This window comes from Nomascus leucogenys, chromosome 6, assembly GCF_006542625.1.
Source record: "Nomascus leucogenys isolate Asia chromosome 6, Asia_NLE_v1, whole genome shotgun sequence".
Lineage (NCBI taxonomy): Eukaryota > Metazoa > Chordata > Mammalia > Primates > Hylobatidae > Nomascus > Nomascus leucogenys.
Genome location: NC_044386.1, coordinates 15686397 through 15700754, shown reverse-complemented (window position 1 = coordinate 15700754; position 14358 = coordinate 15686397). Strand labels below are relative to the sequence as shown.

The 14358-nt window shown below is 42.9% G+C and overlaps 1 protein-coding gene across 1 annotated transcript in view; it reads left to right on the top strand.

The window, feature by feature from the left end:
* RETREG1 (reticulophagy regulator 1) overlaps positions 1–14358 on the top strand; it is a 143344-nt gene that overhangs the window by 31657 nt on the left and 97329 nt on the right. The window contains exon 2 of the mRNA XM_030813924.1: positions 12291–12397. Within this exon, the coding sequence (XP_030669784.1) occupies positions 12291–12397 (107 nt within the window). The remainder of the gene's footprint in view (positions 1–12290; positions 12398–14358) is intronic.

Sequence of the window (14358 nt, the reverse complement as noted above, 5' to 3'; positions counted from 1 at the left end):
TTAAATAAAGCCAGGAGATGTTAAGAACACAGTTTAGGGCTAGGTCTACAGTTATATATATTTTATTTTTAAAAATCATTTATTCAATATTTAATGAACATTTAAATTGAATGGAGGGATTGCTACTTGACCTTTAAGATCCTTTCTGGCTTTCATATTCAATAATTTTGATTTTCTGTGTAAAATCTTAATTTTTTAAATTTCAATAGATTTTTGGGGAACAGGTGGCATTTGATTACATGAATAAATTATTTAGTGGTGATTTCTGAGATTTTGGTGCACCCATCACTGGAGCTGTGTGCACTACCCAATGTGTAATCTTCTATCCCTCATCCCCCTCCACCCTTTCTCCCAAGTCTCCAAAGCCCATTGTGTCATTATGCCTTCGTGTCCTCATAGCTTAGCTCCCACTTATGAGTGAAAACATACAATGTTTGGTTTTCCATTCCTGAGTTACTTCACTTAGAATAATGATCTCCAGTTCCACCCAGGTTGCTGCAAATGCCATTATTTCATTCCTTTTTATGGCTGCAGTTATGTATATTTCAGTAAAAGAAAGTGAAACCCTATTTTTGGATCTCCATTTTAAGAGTTACAAAGCAAATAATGCAGATTCATTTCCATATAAGAACTATGAAGAGTTCCAATGCTTTTATCCATAGATGGTCTTTCTTTGAAGACAAAAAAAAATATATTTTAGCTGTTGATAGCATTCATTTCATAGTACAGAATGGGTTGTGCTTTACCCAGAAATGAGGGTTAGGTTTTTACACATGGAAAGAACTAAGTCTTGTCTTTTTTATCCATTACCAAACAAGATTTGTGTGTGTATGAACTGTTTTTCTTTGTTTTATAGGAAATTTATCCTATTAAGCCATTTAATTTGGCCTTGCAAAACTCATCATGGAGTAATGGAAAATTTTCTTTGTCAAATGGATACACAACTAGTCAAAAAATTATATATATGTATATAATATATATATATTGAGACAGAGTCTCGCTCCGTCGTCCAGGCTGGAGTGCACTGGCGTGATCTTCACTCACTGCAACATCCAGCTCCAGGGTTCAAGCGATTCTCCCACCTCTGCCTCCTTAGTATCTGGGACTACAGGTGCATGCCACCACGCCCAGATACTTTTTTTTTTGTATTTTTGGTAGAGATGGGATGTTACCATTGTTGCCTAGGCTGGTCTTGATTGAACTCCTGGGCTCAAGTGATCCGCCTGCTTCAGCCTCCCAAAGTGTTGGGATTACAGCTGTGAGCCTCTGTGCTCAGCCAAAAAATATTTTTTGTAGTTAGCCACTGAGTGCAGGTCAACAGAAGGTCACTTGAGTACCTTCACTTTATTTTTCATCGTGTAAATTGTCTGCATAGCCCAGCACCTGTCCCTGCTCTCTGGCCAGCCTAGGTGCTTTGCTGTGACCTCCTGCATTGCTGAGCCTGAGCAGGCACAGATGTCTGCCCAGAGCAGCCGCACCCAGAGCTCCATGCGGGTATGGAATGCTCAAGAATCAATAAAGGCACAAGGAGGCACAAAGAAGGGCCGAAAGGCAGGGGTCGGAGTGATCCATGTAGAGAGAGGGAAGATGCTGGCTTACCCAAGAGTAAATTGTTTCGACAGCCCGTCATTTTCCCTGCTGGGCATCTTTGTAGAACGAGTGCCCTCACTCTCAGGGGGCTTCTGAGCGGCCAGTGCAGACTAATTTTGATATTCGTCAAAGCCTGAAATTTGATAGGAAAATGTTCCTCTTAAAATCATGGCGCGTTCTGTTATGGAAATAAGCCGGGGATTACCCAGACTGTTTTTTTTTCTTATTTTATTTTTTAACCATGAGCAGAGGGTTTCCCCTGACAGTTGTAAAGCTTTCTCTGCATCTTTACCTGCTGCCCTGACACTCTCCTTTGTCTCTGAGCATAAGGAAGGGATCTTAATTCTTCCCTGACCCAGATATCTGAATAGAGACCACTCCCATAAACTATCCCATCAATACCAAGTGGGATAAGGCAGTTGGTTACTTGAAAACCAGATTAAAATTCAAAATAATGTTACTGAATCTGGGAATGGAATAGAAAAAAATAGAAATAAAAAATAGTAAGAAAAAAAGCAGATAGACACATTTATCGAATATAGGCTGTGGTCATCACAAGCTAAACATGAGTCACCTGGGTGATGTGGTTTCTTTTTTAGAGCAATCATCACATTACTATATAGAAATAGGCCCTAACTTGCTAAAAGAACGTGCATATGGTGATTTAGAGAACTGTACCTTTCCAGTTGCAGCTAAACCACACAGTATGTCTTTCTATGACAAATGGGGTATTCATTATACACACAGACTTTTATATATTTATGTATAGCATAGAATTGTCATATATAATGTTTACCTATCATGATATGTATGTGTATATTATAATGGTCATATATAATGTTCGCTTTAGTTTCCAAAGTCTGAAATATGCTTTTCAGATAAAAGTTGTATCCTATTCAAAAAATAGCTAATGCATGCTGGACTTAATACCTAGGTGATGGGTTGATAAGTGCAGCAAACCACCATGGCACAAGTTTACCTATGTAACAAACCTGTACATCCTGCACATGTACCCTGGAACTTTAAATAAAATATTTTAAAAGGTTGTATTCTGTTCGGCTAAAAGAACATGTAACTCTCACTAAATAAATGATATTTTAATTTAAAAATGTAGTTTTTTTTCTTTTAATTGGTTATAAAAAGGCCATCAATCTATAGAGAGATGTTTGTGATGGCTGGAGACTTAGGGATTGGTGGAAATATTGCTTCTACTCACTTGGGTTGTAGGATCCATTGATGTGGTCACAAGTCCCTGGGCTAATTTGGATAAAGACAAGGGCCAGTGGTCTTGTGTTGTTGTTTGTGTGTTTGTGTGTGTGTGTGTGTGTGTGTTTCTGAACTTAAAAAGTATTTTAAGGATAAAAAAGCGTTTATTGGTCACTGTGATGGGGATCTTACCTGGAGGATCCAGTGAGGATGGGGCTGGCTAAATGGGAGAGTGACCTAGACAGCCACACAGGGCCTGGGGAAGGCCGTCACTTGGGGATGAGTGCTCTGTGGTTGTCATCTTGTGATTCTTATCACTGTGTTCTTTGAATTTGTGTTTTGTAAGTGAAGTGTGAGGGGGCAGTGGAGCATGCAGAGGAGATTGGAGCCTCAGCTCACATACAGTCCTGCCTCCCACTGGCCTCCGTCTCCATCTCCCCATTCCCCAGGATGGGTTCTTGGCCACCCACTTCTTGCCCTGGCCCTGCCCAGCCTCTCCCTTCCAATCTCACCCTGTGTGATTGCCCAGGGCAGCGGTCAGTTGCATCAACAGGGGAGGCTTGCGTTCCACTGTGGCTGTCTACCCCTTGAGAAGGCCTGAAAATGAGGGACTGTGTGCTCTGCAGCTGCCAGGCAGGTGGTGACTGTCATCACCTAGGCTGGCAGCAATGTGGTGCATTCAGCGGGTGACTAGGCAGGGGCCTCTCACCTGTCCTGGATCCAGGTCCTGAACATGCCCTGGAGTGGGAGCTGCAATATCTTGGGGATCCCCCATTTGTCTGGGAAGGGGGTTATTGACTTCCTTAGCCCAGATGAGGTCTCTGCATTTTCACTTATCCTGGGCTTTGAAAATTAAGGCACCCCTCTAGTGAGGATGGCGCACATCCACAGATCTCCCTCTTCCAAGTCTGTACTCGATCGCCCTGCCCTCATGGTCTTCTGGCCAGCCTGTACTTTGACCACACTCCCCCTCATGATAATTATTTTGCAGCTTTCAAGAGCCCTCTGACAGGCTGTGTGTGGCTATTTTCACTTCGGAATTCCTCCATGGTTACCACACGTTTCTGTGGATTCTGTGAATGGGCGGATCAGCAAGGTGACCCTGGGGCTTTGGCTCCGGCTGCATCCCATGATATTTTCGGCAGAGTCTGATGGTATTTAGTTCTTCTACAGAGAACTATTACATACTTCAAAGTAATTTTCAGCAGCAGTCAAGCAAATCTGCACTTAGAGACACTTAGCCCTTCAGAATGCTGGAGGCTTCAGCAAGGTGTTTCAGAAAAGCTAATTCTGTCTTTGTGGATAAGATGGAATGATATGGGCAAGCACATAGTGGCAGACCAGATTGTCTGCTGACTAGTAATCTAGGTCACTCTGCTAATAGGGAGTGACAGGACTCCAGTACCGATCAATAGCTTTGATCAGTAGTGTGGATGAGGACTGATGATGTCCAGATAGAACATGCATGGTGTCCTGAAGCTGGACAAGAGAACAGATGTGATTGATGTCACCACTGAAGTCCATAGGTTTGAATGTAGGACGTGTCAAACAAGAACAAACTGCACAGGACATATTTTAGATTCAAAAGTGGTATCTGAAAGATAGAACCCTTGGGGATTTTAACTGCCTGTGAATTCAACTTCAGCCAGCATGCTGATGGAACTGTTAAAATTTTTTAAAAAGCCATGCCAAAATGAGTTGAAAACTTATGTCCATACAAAATCGTGCACATGGATGTTTATAGCAGCTTTATTCATAATTGTCAAAAATTGGAAGCAACCAAGGTGTCCTTCAAAAGGTGAATGGATAAATTTTAGTATATCTTATAATGGAATATTATTCAGTGATCAAAATAAATGTACTATCACGCCACGAAAACACTCAGAGGAAGCTTCAATGCATTTTGCTAAATGAAAGAAACCAGTAGGAAAAAGCTACATACTGTGTGATCATAACTATAGAACATTCTGGAAAAGGCAAAACTATGGAGACAGTCACAAGATCAGTGGTTGCCAAGAGCTTGGGAGAGAGAAGGATGAATAGATGGAGGCAGGGGACTTTTACGGCAAGAAAACTATTCTGTATGATACTATAATTGTGAATATATGTCATTATGCATTTGTCAAAACCCATAGAATGCTCTAAAAACTGCTCTAAAATATATAAAAAAAGAAAAGGCTGTAAATTGGTGCCAGTCCTTCCAGCTCTTTTCATGTGGGAGCAGGCAGATTAAGAGGCAGACACTTGTGTCCAGCAGCCATTTAGCAGAATGGCAAGAGCTGGCTTAGAGCCAGGCTGCCTGGATTCATGTCCTGGTCCTGCGTCTCCTTTGTCTTGGGGCCTTGAGCAAGTTTCTGAGCCTCTTTGCTCATCTGTAAAATAGGTTTAATGACGATCCCTTCCTGAAGGGATACAGGATTAAATGAGTGACTCCATATAAAGCTCTTAGAACAGCCTGTGGTCACTGAACATCAGCTGTGCTATTTATCCTGCGTTTGGTTCTGGGATTCATAACTTGTGCCTCAGAGTGGAGGAGAGAAAGGTTAAGGGTAACCTTTCTAATTCAGGCTCTAGTCTTGTGGCTCTCTTGTGGTTCCCTTTGGGTACCTTGTTCCCCAGCCTGGAATGCATTGGTCTCTTTTCTACCTGGCCAAATCAGATGTCTTTCGAAGTCAAAGTTTAGATGCCACCTTCTCTAGAGCTTTCTCTGGCTGCTTTATGTAGTTACTGGCTCTGTTTTCTGCCCCCACAGCATCCTGAATAGCACTTTGGTTAAACACAGTTGTTTACCTGTCTGCTTTCCTGGCTTTGCAGGGGAAGGCTGGGATTTAGTCGCCAGTGTTTTCCCAGCAGCTAGCCCAGTGTGTGACAGATGCTGGTGAATGGAATGAAAACAGAATTCCCTGCCTCCCCCAGTAATAATAGGATGCTGCTGCAAATTGAATGCTGCAAGAAATGTTGAGCTTCCTGGCATGAGATCTATTTAAGTAGAGGTGGTTGATTGCAGCTGAGGGGATTTGTGGATCAGATGAAAGTAAATCAGATGACCTCTGAGCTTCTTCCAGCTCTGTGATTCTGTGACAGTCCTTCTCTGAGTGATGCCACAGTGTGCCAGTGTCAGGATCGCCCACGCCCAGCAGATGGGGATTGTTTTTTTGATGTCCTTACAGGACAGTTTCCGTGTAAAGATAGGTTAGAAACAATTTTGTTCAATTACTTTTTAAAGAAAAATTTTGATTTTATAAAATTACAGACTTAAAACTCTCATTTTTCTTTGAGCTTTCCATTTTAGCTAACAAAACATTATTTTGTTTATAAATCTAGCAAATTGTAACCATGTTCAAGTCTGACTGTTTCATTAAATAATAAATGATTGCTTTATTAAGTGATTAGTTTTATTAGAAAGTTGTGTTGTATTCCTTTGAACATTTTAAACTGCATTTGTAAATGTTATATTTTCTGTATCCCTTTGAAGTACTTTATTATCAGAATAACTAAGGTTGCGCCAAAGACCTGAGAGGCGACCTGAATAAGACGGGGGAGCTGGAGCATCAGTAAGGATAACCCTGCAGTGACTGAAACACGTCAAATATGTTCAAACTCTTGAGTTCATAATAACAAGAAAAAAAGGAATAAGAAAACATATGAGTCTGTTTTTAGATAAAGATACTATTTACATACTCGAGACTGGGTAATTTATAAAGAAAAAGAGGCTTCATGGACTCACAGTCCACGTGGCTGAGGAGGCCTCACAATCATGGTGGAAGGTGAAAGGTGAAAGGCACATCTTATATCGTGGCAGGCAAGAGAGAATGAGAGCTAAGCAAAAGGGGTTTCCCCTGACAAAACCATCAGATCTCGTGAGACTTCTCACTCCCACGAGAACAGTATGGGAGAAACCGCCCCTGTGATTCAATTGTCTCCCACTGGGTCCCTCCCACAACACATGAGAATTAGGAGAGCTACAATTCAAGATGAGATCTGGGTGGGGACACAGCCAAATCATATCAGTTACCTTTAGAGGACACTAGGGAACTGCTTCACTATCTTGAAAAAACCAGTAAAATAAAGGGAAGAACTCAAGAACTGATGCTGCCTTTCCGACGAGCTCTACCTCTCAGTGTAATTGGACATTGATGAGGGGAAGTTTCTCTTTATAGCTGTGATCCAGCTAATACCCGAAGCAGGAGTGAAGGGCCGTCACCCCTTGTAGCCTCTGAGGAATCAGTCACTAGACGGGGATTGTCTGTGGCTGCCAATAGTGCAAGTGTAGCCACCAAGACATCCAGACAGTCTGCGTGTCTCTTGATGAAAACAGGCACTACCACCTATCTTTGGGTTTTACAGGGAAAAAAACAAAAAAAAGGAACCTAAGTCTTATCAAGCCTCTAGATCCACCTGCCAACTTATAGGCTACACAAAAGATCAAGGAAAATGTTAAACCAAATCACAAAGATAACAACAAATGATTCCCAGAATCTGGAAAACTTTAATGGACAAATGAGCCTGACAGCAAGGGACCTATAAGGGTCCAGGACACTTAAAATCCACATCTGCCAATTTCAGCAGATGACTTTTTCGGATCCTGTTTCAGTCTGTGTGTGTGTGTGTGGTGCACACAAGAATGAGTGGGGAAATATGAACCTTGATGGGATATCCGATGACATTAAGAATTAAAGTAATTTTTTAGATGTGATGGTGGTATTGTTATTTGGTTAAAACTATCTTGTTTTTGGCCAGGCGCGGTGGCTCCCGCCTATAGTCCCAGCACTTTGGGAGGTGGAGGCAGGCGGATCTCAAGGTCAAGAGATCAAGACCATCCTGGCCAACATGGTGAAACCCCATCTCTACTAAAGATACAAACATTGGCCGGGCACAGTGGCTCACGCCTATAATCCCAGCACTTCGGGAGGCCGAGGCGGGTGGATCACCTGAGGTCAGGAGTTCGAGACCAGCCTCAACATGGAGAAACCCCGTCTCTACTAAAAATACAAAATTAGCCGGGCATGTTGGTACATGCCTGTAATCCCAGCTACTCAGGAGGCTGAGGCAGGGGAATTGCTTGAACCCAGGAGGCGGAGGTTGTGGTGAGCTGAGATCGCGCCATTGCACTCCAGCCTGGGCAACAAGAGCGAAACTCCGTCTCAAAAAAAAAAAAATAATTAAAAAATAAAGATACAAAAATTAGCTGGGCATGGTGGCATGCACCTGTAGTCTTAGCTACTCAGGAGGCTGAGGCAGGAGAATTGCTTGAACCTAGGAGGTGGAGGTTGCATTGAGCCAAGATTGCGCCACTGCACTCCAGCCTGGCGACAGAGCAAGACTCCATCTCAAAAAAAAAAAAAATCTTATTTTTGAAGATAAATGGCAGTATTTGCAGATTAAATTACATGATGTTTGGGATTTGCTTCAAATAATTTCAGGGGAAGGATGAGCTTAGTGGGTGGGAATATGGAAGAAACAAGATTACCCATGAATGGAGAATTGTTGAAAGCCAGTTTATTATACTCTGGCCTCTCTTTTTGTATATGTTTGAAGTTTACCAAAACAAAAACTTAAAAAATTACTTCATCTAACAAACCAAACCCTCCCAAATATTAGGTACTACTTGAAAAATGAATAAAGAATAAACTCGTGTTTGTAAGATTTTTAATTTCCAATCACAAGTCTAAATTACTCAGCTACATGTTTTGAAGTGGAGCACTGAGACAAATCATCTTAAACATTATAAATAAAGTAACAAAAGTGCTCAGATTTTTCTAAATACAGATTATTCTCTTAGGGTTTCATTTCTCAAACATGTTTATATGACACCCACCAAAGAATCAAATATGTAGTCCCATACAGTTTGGCATTACCTTGCTAAGCAATTGCTGGGCTTGTCTTCTCAGCGGACCGAGGATTCTCGATGACCAACAAGACCTTGGCCAATATGCCAACTGGGCCCTTGCCCAGGACACAGAATAGACAGACATCCCGAGTGCTCTTTGGAGTTGCTATGGCAATGCCTTCCAAATGAAGTCTGGCAGCCAGGCCTGTGGGTTGCAGTCCTGGCATTACCTAATTTTCTTTTTTATTATTCTTGGAAGTTTGTAACTTCCACTAAGAGAATAATTAACGGCCTTCGCTGCTTCGGTTGGTTTTGCATTTCATTGGGTTTGAAAAGATGCTTAAATGGCTTCCTGGCCAGCTCCAAAGACTTTTAAACTTGAGGGAGCTTTCTGTCTGTGCTAGGGCTTTGCCTGACCCTGCAAAGAAAGCCATTCTAAGGAAGCATGCTGTTCGAACATTTGCAGGTTCTGTCTCATGCCATGTGAGCCGAGCTGTGCATTACAGCTCATTAGTGGGCCCTGAGTCAGGTGAGTGATTCACAGTCAGCATTTAAACGCATAATAGAATTGAATGGAAAAAGTTGAACTGCATTGTGAGTTGTAAGGAAAATATTTTTCAAAATTTGTTTTTCATTTATATGTACGTAAATATAAATGAGTTTCTTATTGTGGGTCACTATGAAATCTGCCACTTCAACATGAGGTTGGGAAAACTGGGAGCGCCCAGAACATGAACAAGAGCAAGAATGAATCCTGAATTGAGAGTGAGGAGGCTGGCCCCAAACCAAGCAAACACCGGAATGCAACCTTGCTTAAAACAAACAGGAGCTACAAAAATAGAGCAAGTGGTGGCTCCTTAGGGGAGGGACAAATTTAGTGGAGGAACAAATGATTGTTGCTAAAGACAAGGACTGCGGCATTTTATTCTGTAACTTATGTCTTTCATGTCTGTTCCATCTTTCTATGCTCCTAATTCACCATTCCCTTTTGGTAGCACAGTGCTTGGTGCAATTAGGCAATCAATAAATATTTATTAGATGCAAATACTAGTAATCAGACCACCTGTTTCAGGGGGCCTGGGAGGAAGAGCCTGGGGCCTGGGAATCTACATTTTAACAAGTTTTCCAGGCAGCCAACCTGGCAGCAGTTGCAGACGGTTATTTAAGAAACACTGGCCTAGTCCACCTGCTCACTTTGCTGGCCCAGGCCATACAAACAGCATTTGAACCAGTGAGAGCTTGGGTTGGCCACCTTCTGGTGGAGGGCTTTACCCACCACGTCACCCAGCATCTCATGTTGATCTGCTTTTCACCAAACATACTGCATGACCTTCTAGTAGGTGGTCTGGACTCCATGCTTCCTCCCTACCCCATCACATCCTTCCTGTTGCCCTCAGACATTTCCCTAAATCACCCATCATTTCACTTCCCTGCTCTATACCTTTGACTTTCTCTCTATTGCTTGTAGCATAAGATTTACTGCTGCATTCTGCCTGACACAGTCTTCCCTGATCCTATCTTCCCAATCTTGTCTCCAGTCTCTGAACCCTCTCCTTTTGCTTTCTCTTCCTGCTGAGGCCACCCCAGATTGCTCGATGTGCCACAGGTACCTCACCCTTTCCTGAGTCTGATCTTCTGTTCATGTTGCATTCTCTAATTGGAGGAGCCTCTATTTTCATCTGAATTGCATCCATCTCCCCAGACCGAGTTCAAGTGCCGCTTCTATAAAAACTTCCCAGCCGGGCGCTGTGGCTTGTGCCTGTAATCCCAGCACTTTGGGAGGCCAAGGCTGGCGGATCACCTGAAGTGAGGAGTTTGAGACCAGCCTGGCCAACATGGTGAAACCCCGTCTATAATAAAAATACAAATAAATTAGCCAAGCGTGGTGGCGGACACCTATATTTCCAGCTACTTGGGCGGCTGAGGCAGGAGAATTGCTTGAACCTGAGAGGAGAAGGTTGCAGTGAGCCGAGATCGTGCCACTGCACTCCAGCCTGGGCGGCAAGAGTGAAACTCCGTCTCAAAAAAAAAACAAAAAAAACCCCCAAAAAACCAATTAAAAAAAAACCCTTCCCTGCTTTGGAGCGAATCCATCCTCCCTCTCCCTGCGCCTCTCCTTGTTCTCTGCACGTTTCTGTGGCAGCACCTAAGCCTTGCCTGCCTTGGACTTTGTCAGCTTGGCCTGTGTTTGTCTGATGAGAAAGCAAGTTTGCAAAAGGCAGTATTCGTGTGTTCTTTACTTCTCTTTATAGCCTTGCAAACAGTCTTAAACATTTATTAAATTAATTTTTTTATGAGTTCTGATTCTATCAAAGTTAATATCATTGGCAGCTTGGCCAATTAACTTGTGTAAACAGACCTCTAATCTCATGTGAAGGCTCAACGCTCTTCATGACTTCTTTGCCGTTCTCTTCTTTATAAACACACTCAAAAAAAGCACTGCAGGGTTTGTGTGCTGCTCATGGTCAATAATTTTTAGTTTGTTTCCCTCCAGAGAGGAGGTAGACAGGTAGCAAAAGGGGAGCAGGATCTTAAAGAGAAAGAGTTAGCAAACTGGATCCCAATAACTGCTTTTTTTTTTTTTTTTTGAGACAGTCTCGCTCTGTCACCAGGCTGGAGTGCAGTGGTGTGATCTTGGCTCACTGCAACCTCTGCCTCCCGGGTTCAAGTGATTCTCCTGCCTTAGCCTCCGAGTAGCTGGGACTACAGGCGCACACCACTATGCCTGGCTAATTTTTGTATTTTTAGTAGAGACGGGGTTTCACCATGTTGGCCAGGATGGTCTCAATCTCTTGACCTTGTGATCCGCCTGCCTTGGCCTCCCAAAATGCTGGGATTACAGGCATGAGCCACCACATCCGGCCAATAACTGCTGTTTTTAAGAGACGAGGGTGGGAGTAGGTAGAGAAGTGAGTAGGGCGTAAATGAAAACACAAGACAGGGTGGTGAGTAAAGGGCCTCTGTAGTGTAGCCTGTCCGTGTCTGTTAGAGAGCCCTGCAGCTTGGCTCTGCAGCCCATCCTAACTCTGTTTCAGGTCACTTCCATTCTCCATCGGCTATTGGAGAAGCCCAGCACTGGGAGCAATATTTTGGTCCATACCTGAGATAGCAAATCCTCTGCCCAAAATTAGAGGGTAGATCAGAAAGCTTAGCACAAAAGTGCGCAGGCTCAGGCACTTTTCATTTTGCTGACTTTGATGCCTATTAAATAACTTTCATGCAGTCACACTGGGGTGATTTTGAAAAGTGAAATCATGCCAGGCACAGTGGCTCATGCCTGTAATCCCAGCACTTTGGGAGGCCGAGGTGGGTGGATCGCTTGAGGCCAGGAGTTCGTGATGAGCGTGGCCAACATGGTGAAACCCTGTCTCTACTAAAAATACAAAAATGAGCCTGGCGTGGTGGCACATGCCTGTAATCCCAGCTACTTGCGAAGCTGAGGCAGGAGAATCACTTGAACCAGGGAGGTGGAGGTTGCAGTGAGCCGAGGTAGCACCACTGCACTCCAGCCTGGGCAACAGAGCCAGACTCTGTCTCAAAAAAAGAAAAAAAAGTGAAATCATTATTGAATGCATTTTTTGTTTCTGTGGCAGGAAGTAAGCCCAATTTTAAAAAGGTTAAAAATCCTCAAATTGAAATACTGATTTGTGTTTCGCTGTTGCAGGTTCCTTGCATTGACTCCATGGAGAGTATATCACCTGATTTCCGTCATGATACTTGGGCGTGTTATTATGCAAATAATAAAGGATATGGTTTTGTCTAGAACAAGAGGTAAGAAAACTCAGATTTTATTTATGTGGTATTTAATTTTCTAGACCCTGCATTTCTGATCTTTGTGTAGGCATATTAGCCAATTAATCCTTTGAACAGAAGCAAATATAGGCATTGACTTAGCTGTTTTCAATATGATAATTTATTGAGGTGATGCTGTCTTTATAGCTACTGCTTCTAGGTAAAAGGTTTGTGTGTGCTGGTTTTTCTCTTGGCCTTAAGAGCTATTTTAAATACCACGCTGGTATTTAAGTAGGCTGCAGTGAGGATAACAGTTAAATATTTATTACATCTCACATGATGAAACTGGGCCACTGGAAAATGGACTAGTTTATGTAAAATTTTCTCTGCTTCAATGAAGAAAAACAACTAATTCAGGGTTTAAAAACAAGCGATGGTTAAATAATTTTAAAAAATGAGTTAATAGGCTGGGCACGGTGGCTCACCCCTGTAATCCCAGCACTTTGGGAGGCCGAGGCGGGCGGATCACGAGGTCAGGAGATCAAGACCATCCTGGCTAACACGGTGAAACCCCATCTCTACTAAACATACAAAAAATTAGCCGGGCGTGGTAGCGGGCACCTGTAGTCCCAGCTACTTGGGAAGCTGAGGCAGGAGAATGGCATGAACCTGGGAGGCGGAACTTGGAGTGAGCCGAGATCGCACCACTGCACTCCAGCCTGGGTGACAGGGGGAGACTCCGTCTCAAAAAAAAAAAAAAAAAAGAGTTGATAATGAAAAATGAATAAATTTTAACTTTAAGTTTAAAAGCAAGAGCTTGGTTTAAAAAAAGAAATTGGCCTGAGGTGCTTTTTGAGTAATTTAACTGCATTACAAATCTGACTCAAGTCTTTTACATACTTGGAGGGGCCTCTTGTACCAGTGTTTGAGCTAGTTTTTGTAAACTTGGGAAAAGCCCTCCTGGGAATAATTAAGCCCCATAACCTTAAATGTCATAAGATATATTTTATCAGAAATAGCCACGAGGAGGTTACAAAGAGACATTTAATTTCACTAAATGCACCCCAAAGGGAGGGATGCTTTTGGTGGAGGTCCGTGTGGACTGATGTGCGTCAGAGCTGCCTGGATTATAGTCCTGGCAGGGATATCTAGGCCCGCCCTATGGGAGGCACCCATCTCCTCCCTGATGGCAGCTAGAAGCCAGCGAAGCCAGCTGGTCCGGATTTACTATCATGGTGTTCTAGGGATCTGCTTGAAATCCAGTTGTAAGTCTTTACAGTTTTTAAACTCAATCATCACGTAAACCATCTTTAGATTGTTTTATATTCGTATGTTTCCAGGTTTGAAGATATTTCCTTCCCAAGATTCCGGGAAGGCAAACGAATTTGGTTTTGTGCCCTTCTTGCTTTCTGTGAATCTGTGGATCTCAGTTGTATTCTTCAGTGCACTTTTCATTCTCTCCCTTTTTTCCCCCTCTCTCCATCTTCACTTTCCTTTTTTCTGTTTCAGGGAACAGACACCTAACTCCCCAATTTCAGCCCAAACAGGCACTTGTTGTGATACTTGTTTACCACACATGTATCAAGGCTGCCTTGAGGTGGGGCATCTCCATGCATTAGGGTTTCACGCCGGAGTTGGTCTGTGGATCAGTCCTTGATGATTCTTATTTATCTGCCTTGACTCATATCTGATAGAGGAGAGCCTGTTTTCCTAAATAGACTAATACTTTCACCCTCTAGGAACTCTGTCAGGGAAATCTCAGGACATAAAGCCACTCATAAATTTTATCTGCAACCATTTTATCTCGGTGTAGAGTAAGCTAAACATGGACCCAGGAAGCAAGCTGAGCATCTGAGTGTTTTCAGTGTTTCCTCAAATTTGGCCCTAGTCTGGGCACAAGTTATAAGGAATAGACATGTGTGGAAGGCCAAAGGTAAAGCTGAAAGACTTTACAACTGTCTTTTTCTCACTCCTGGCCCCTCACACACAGATCGTTTCCA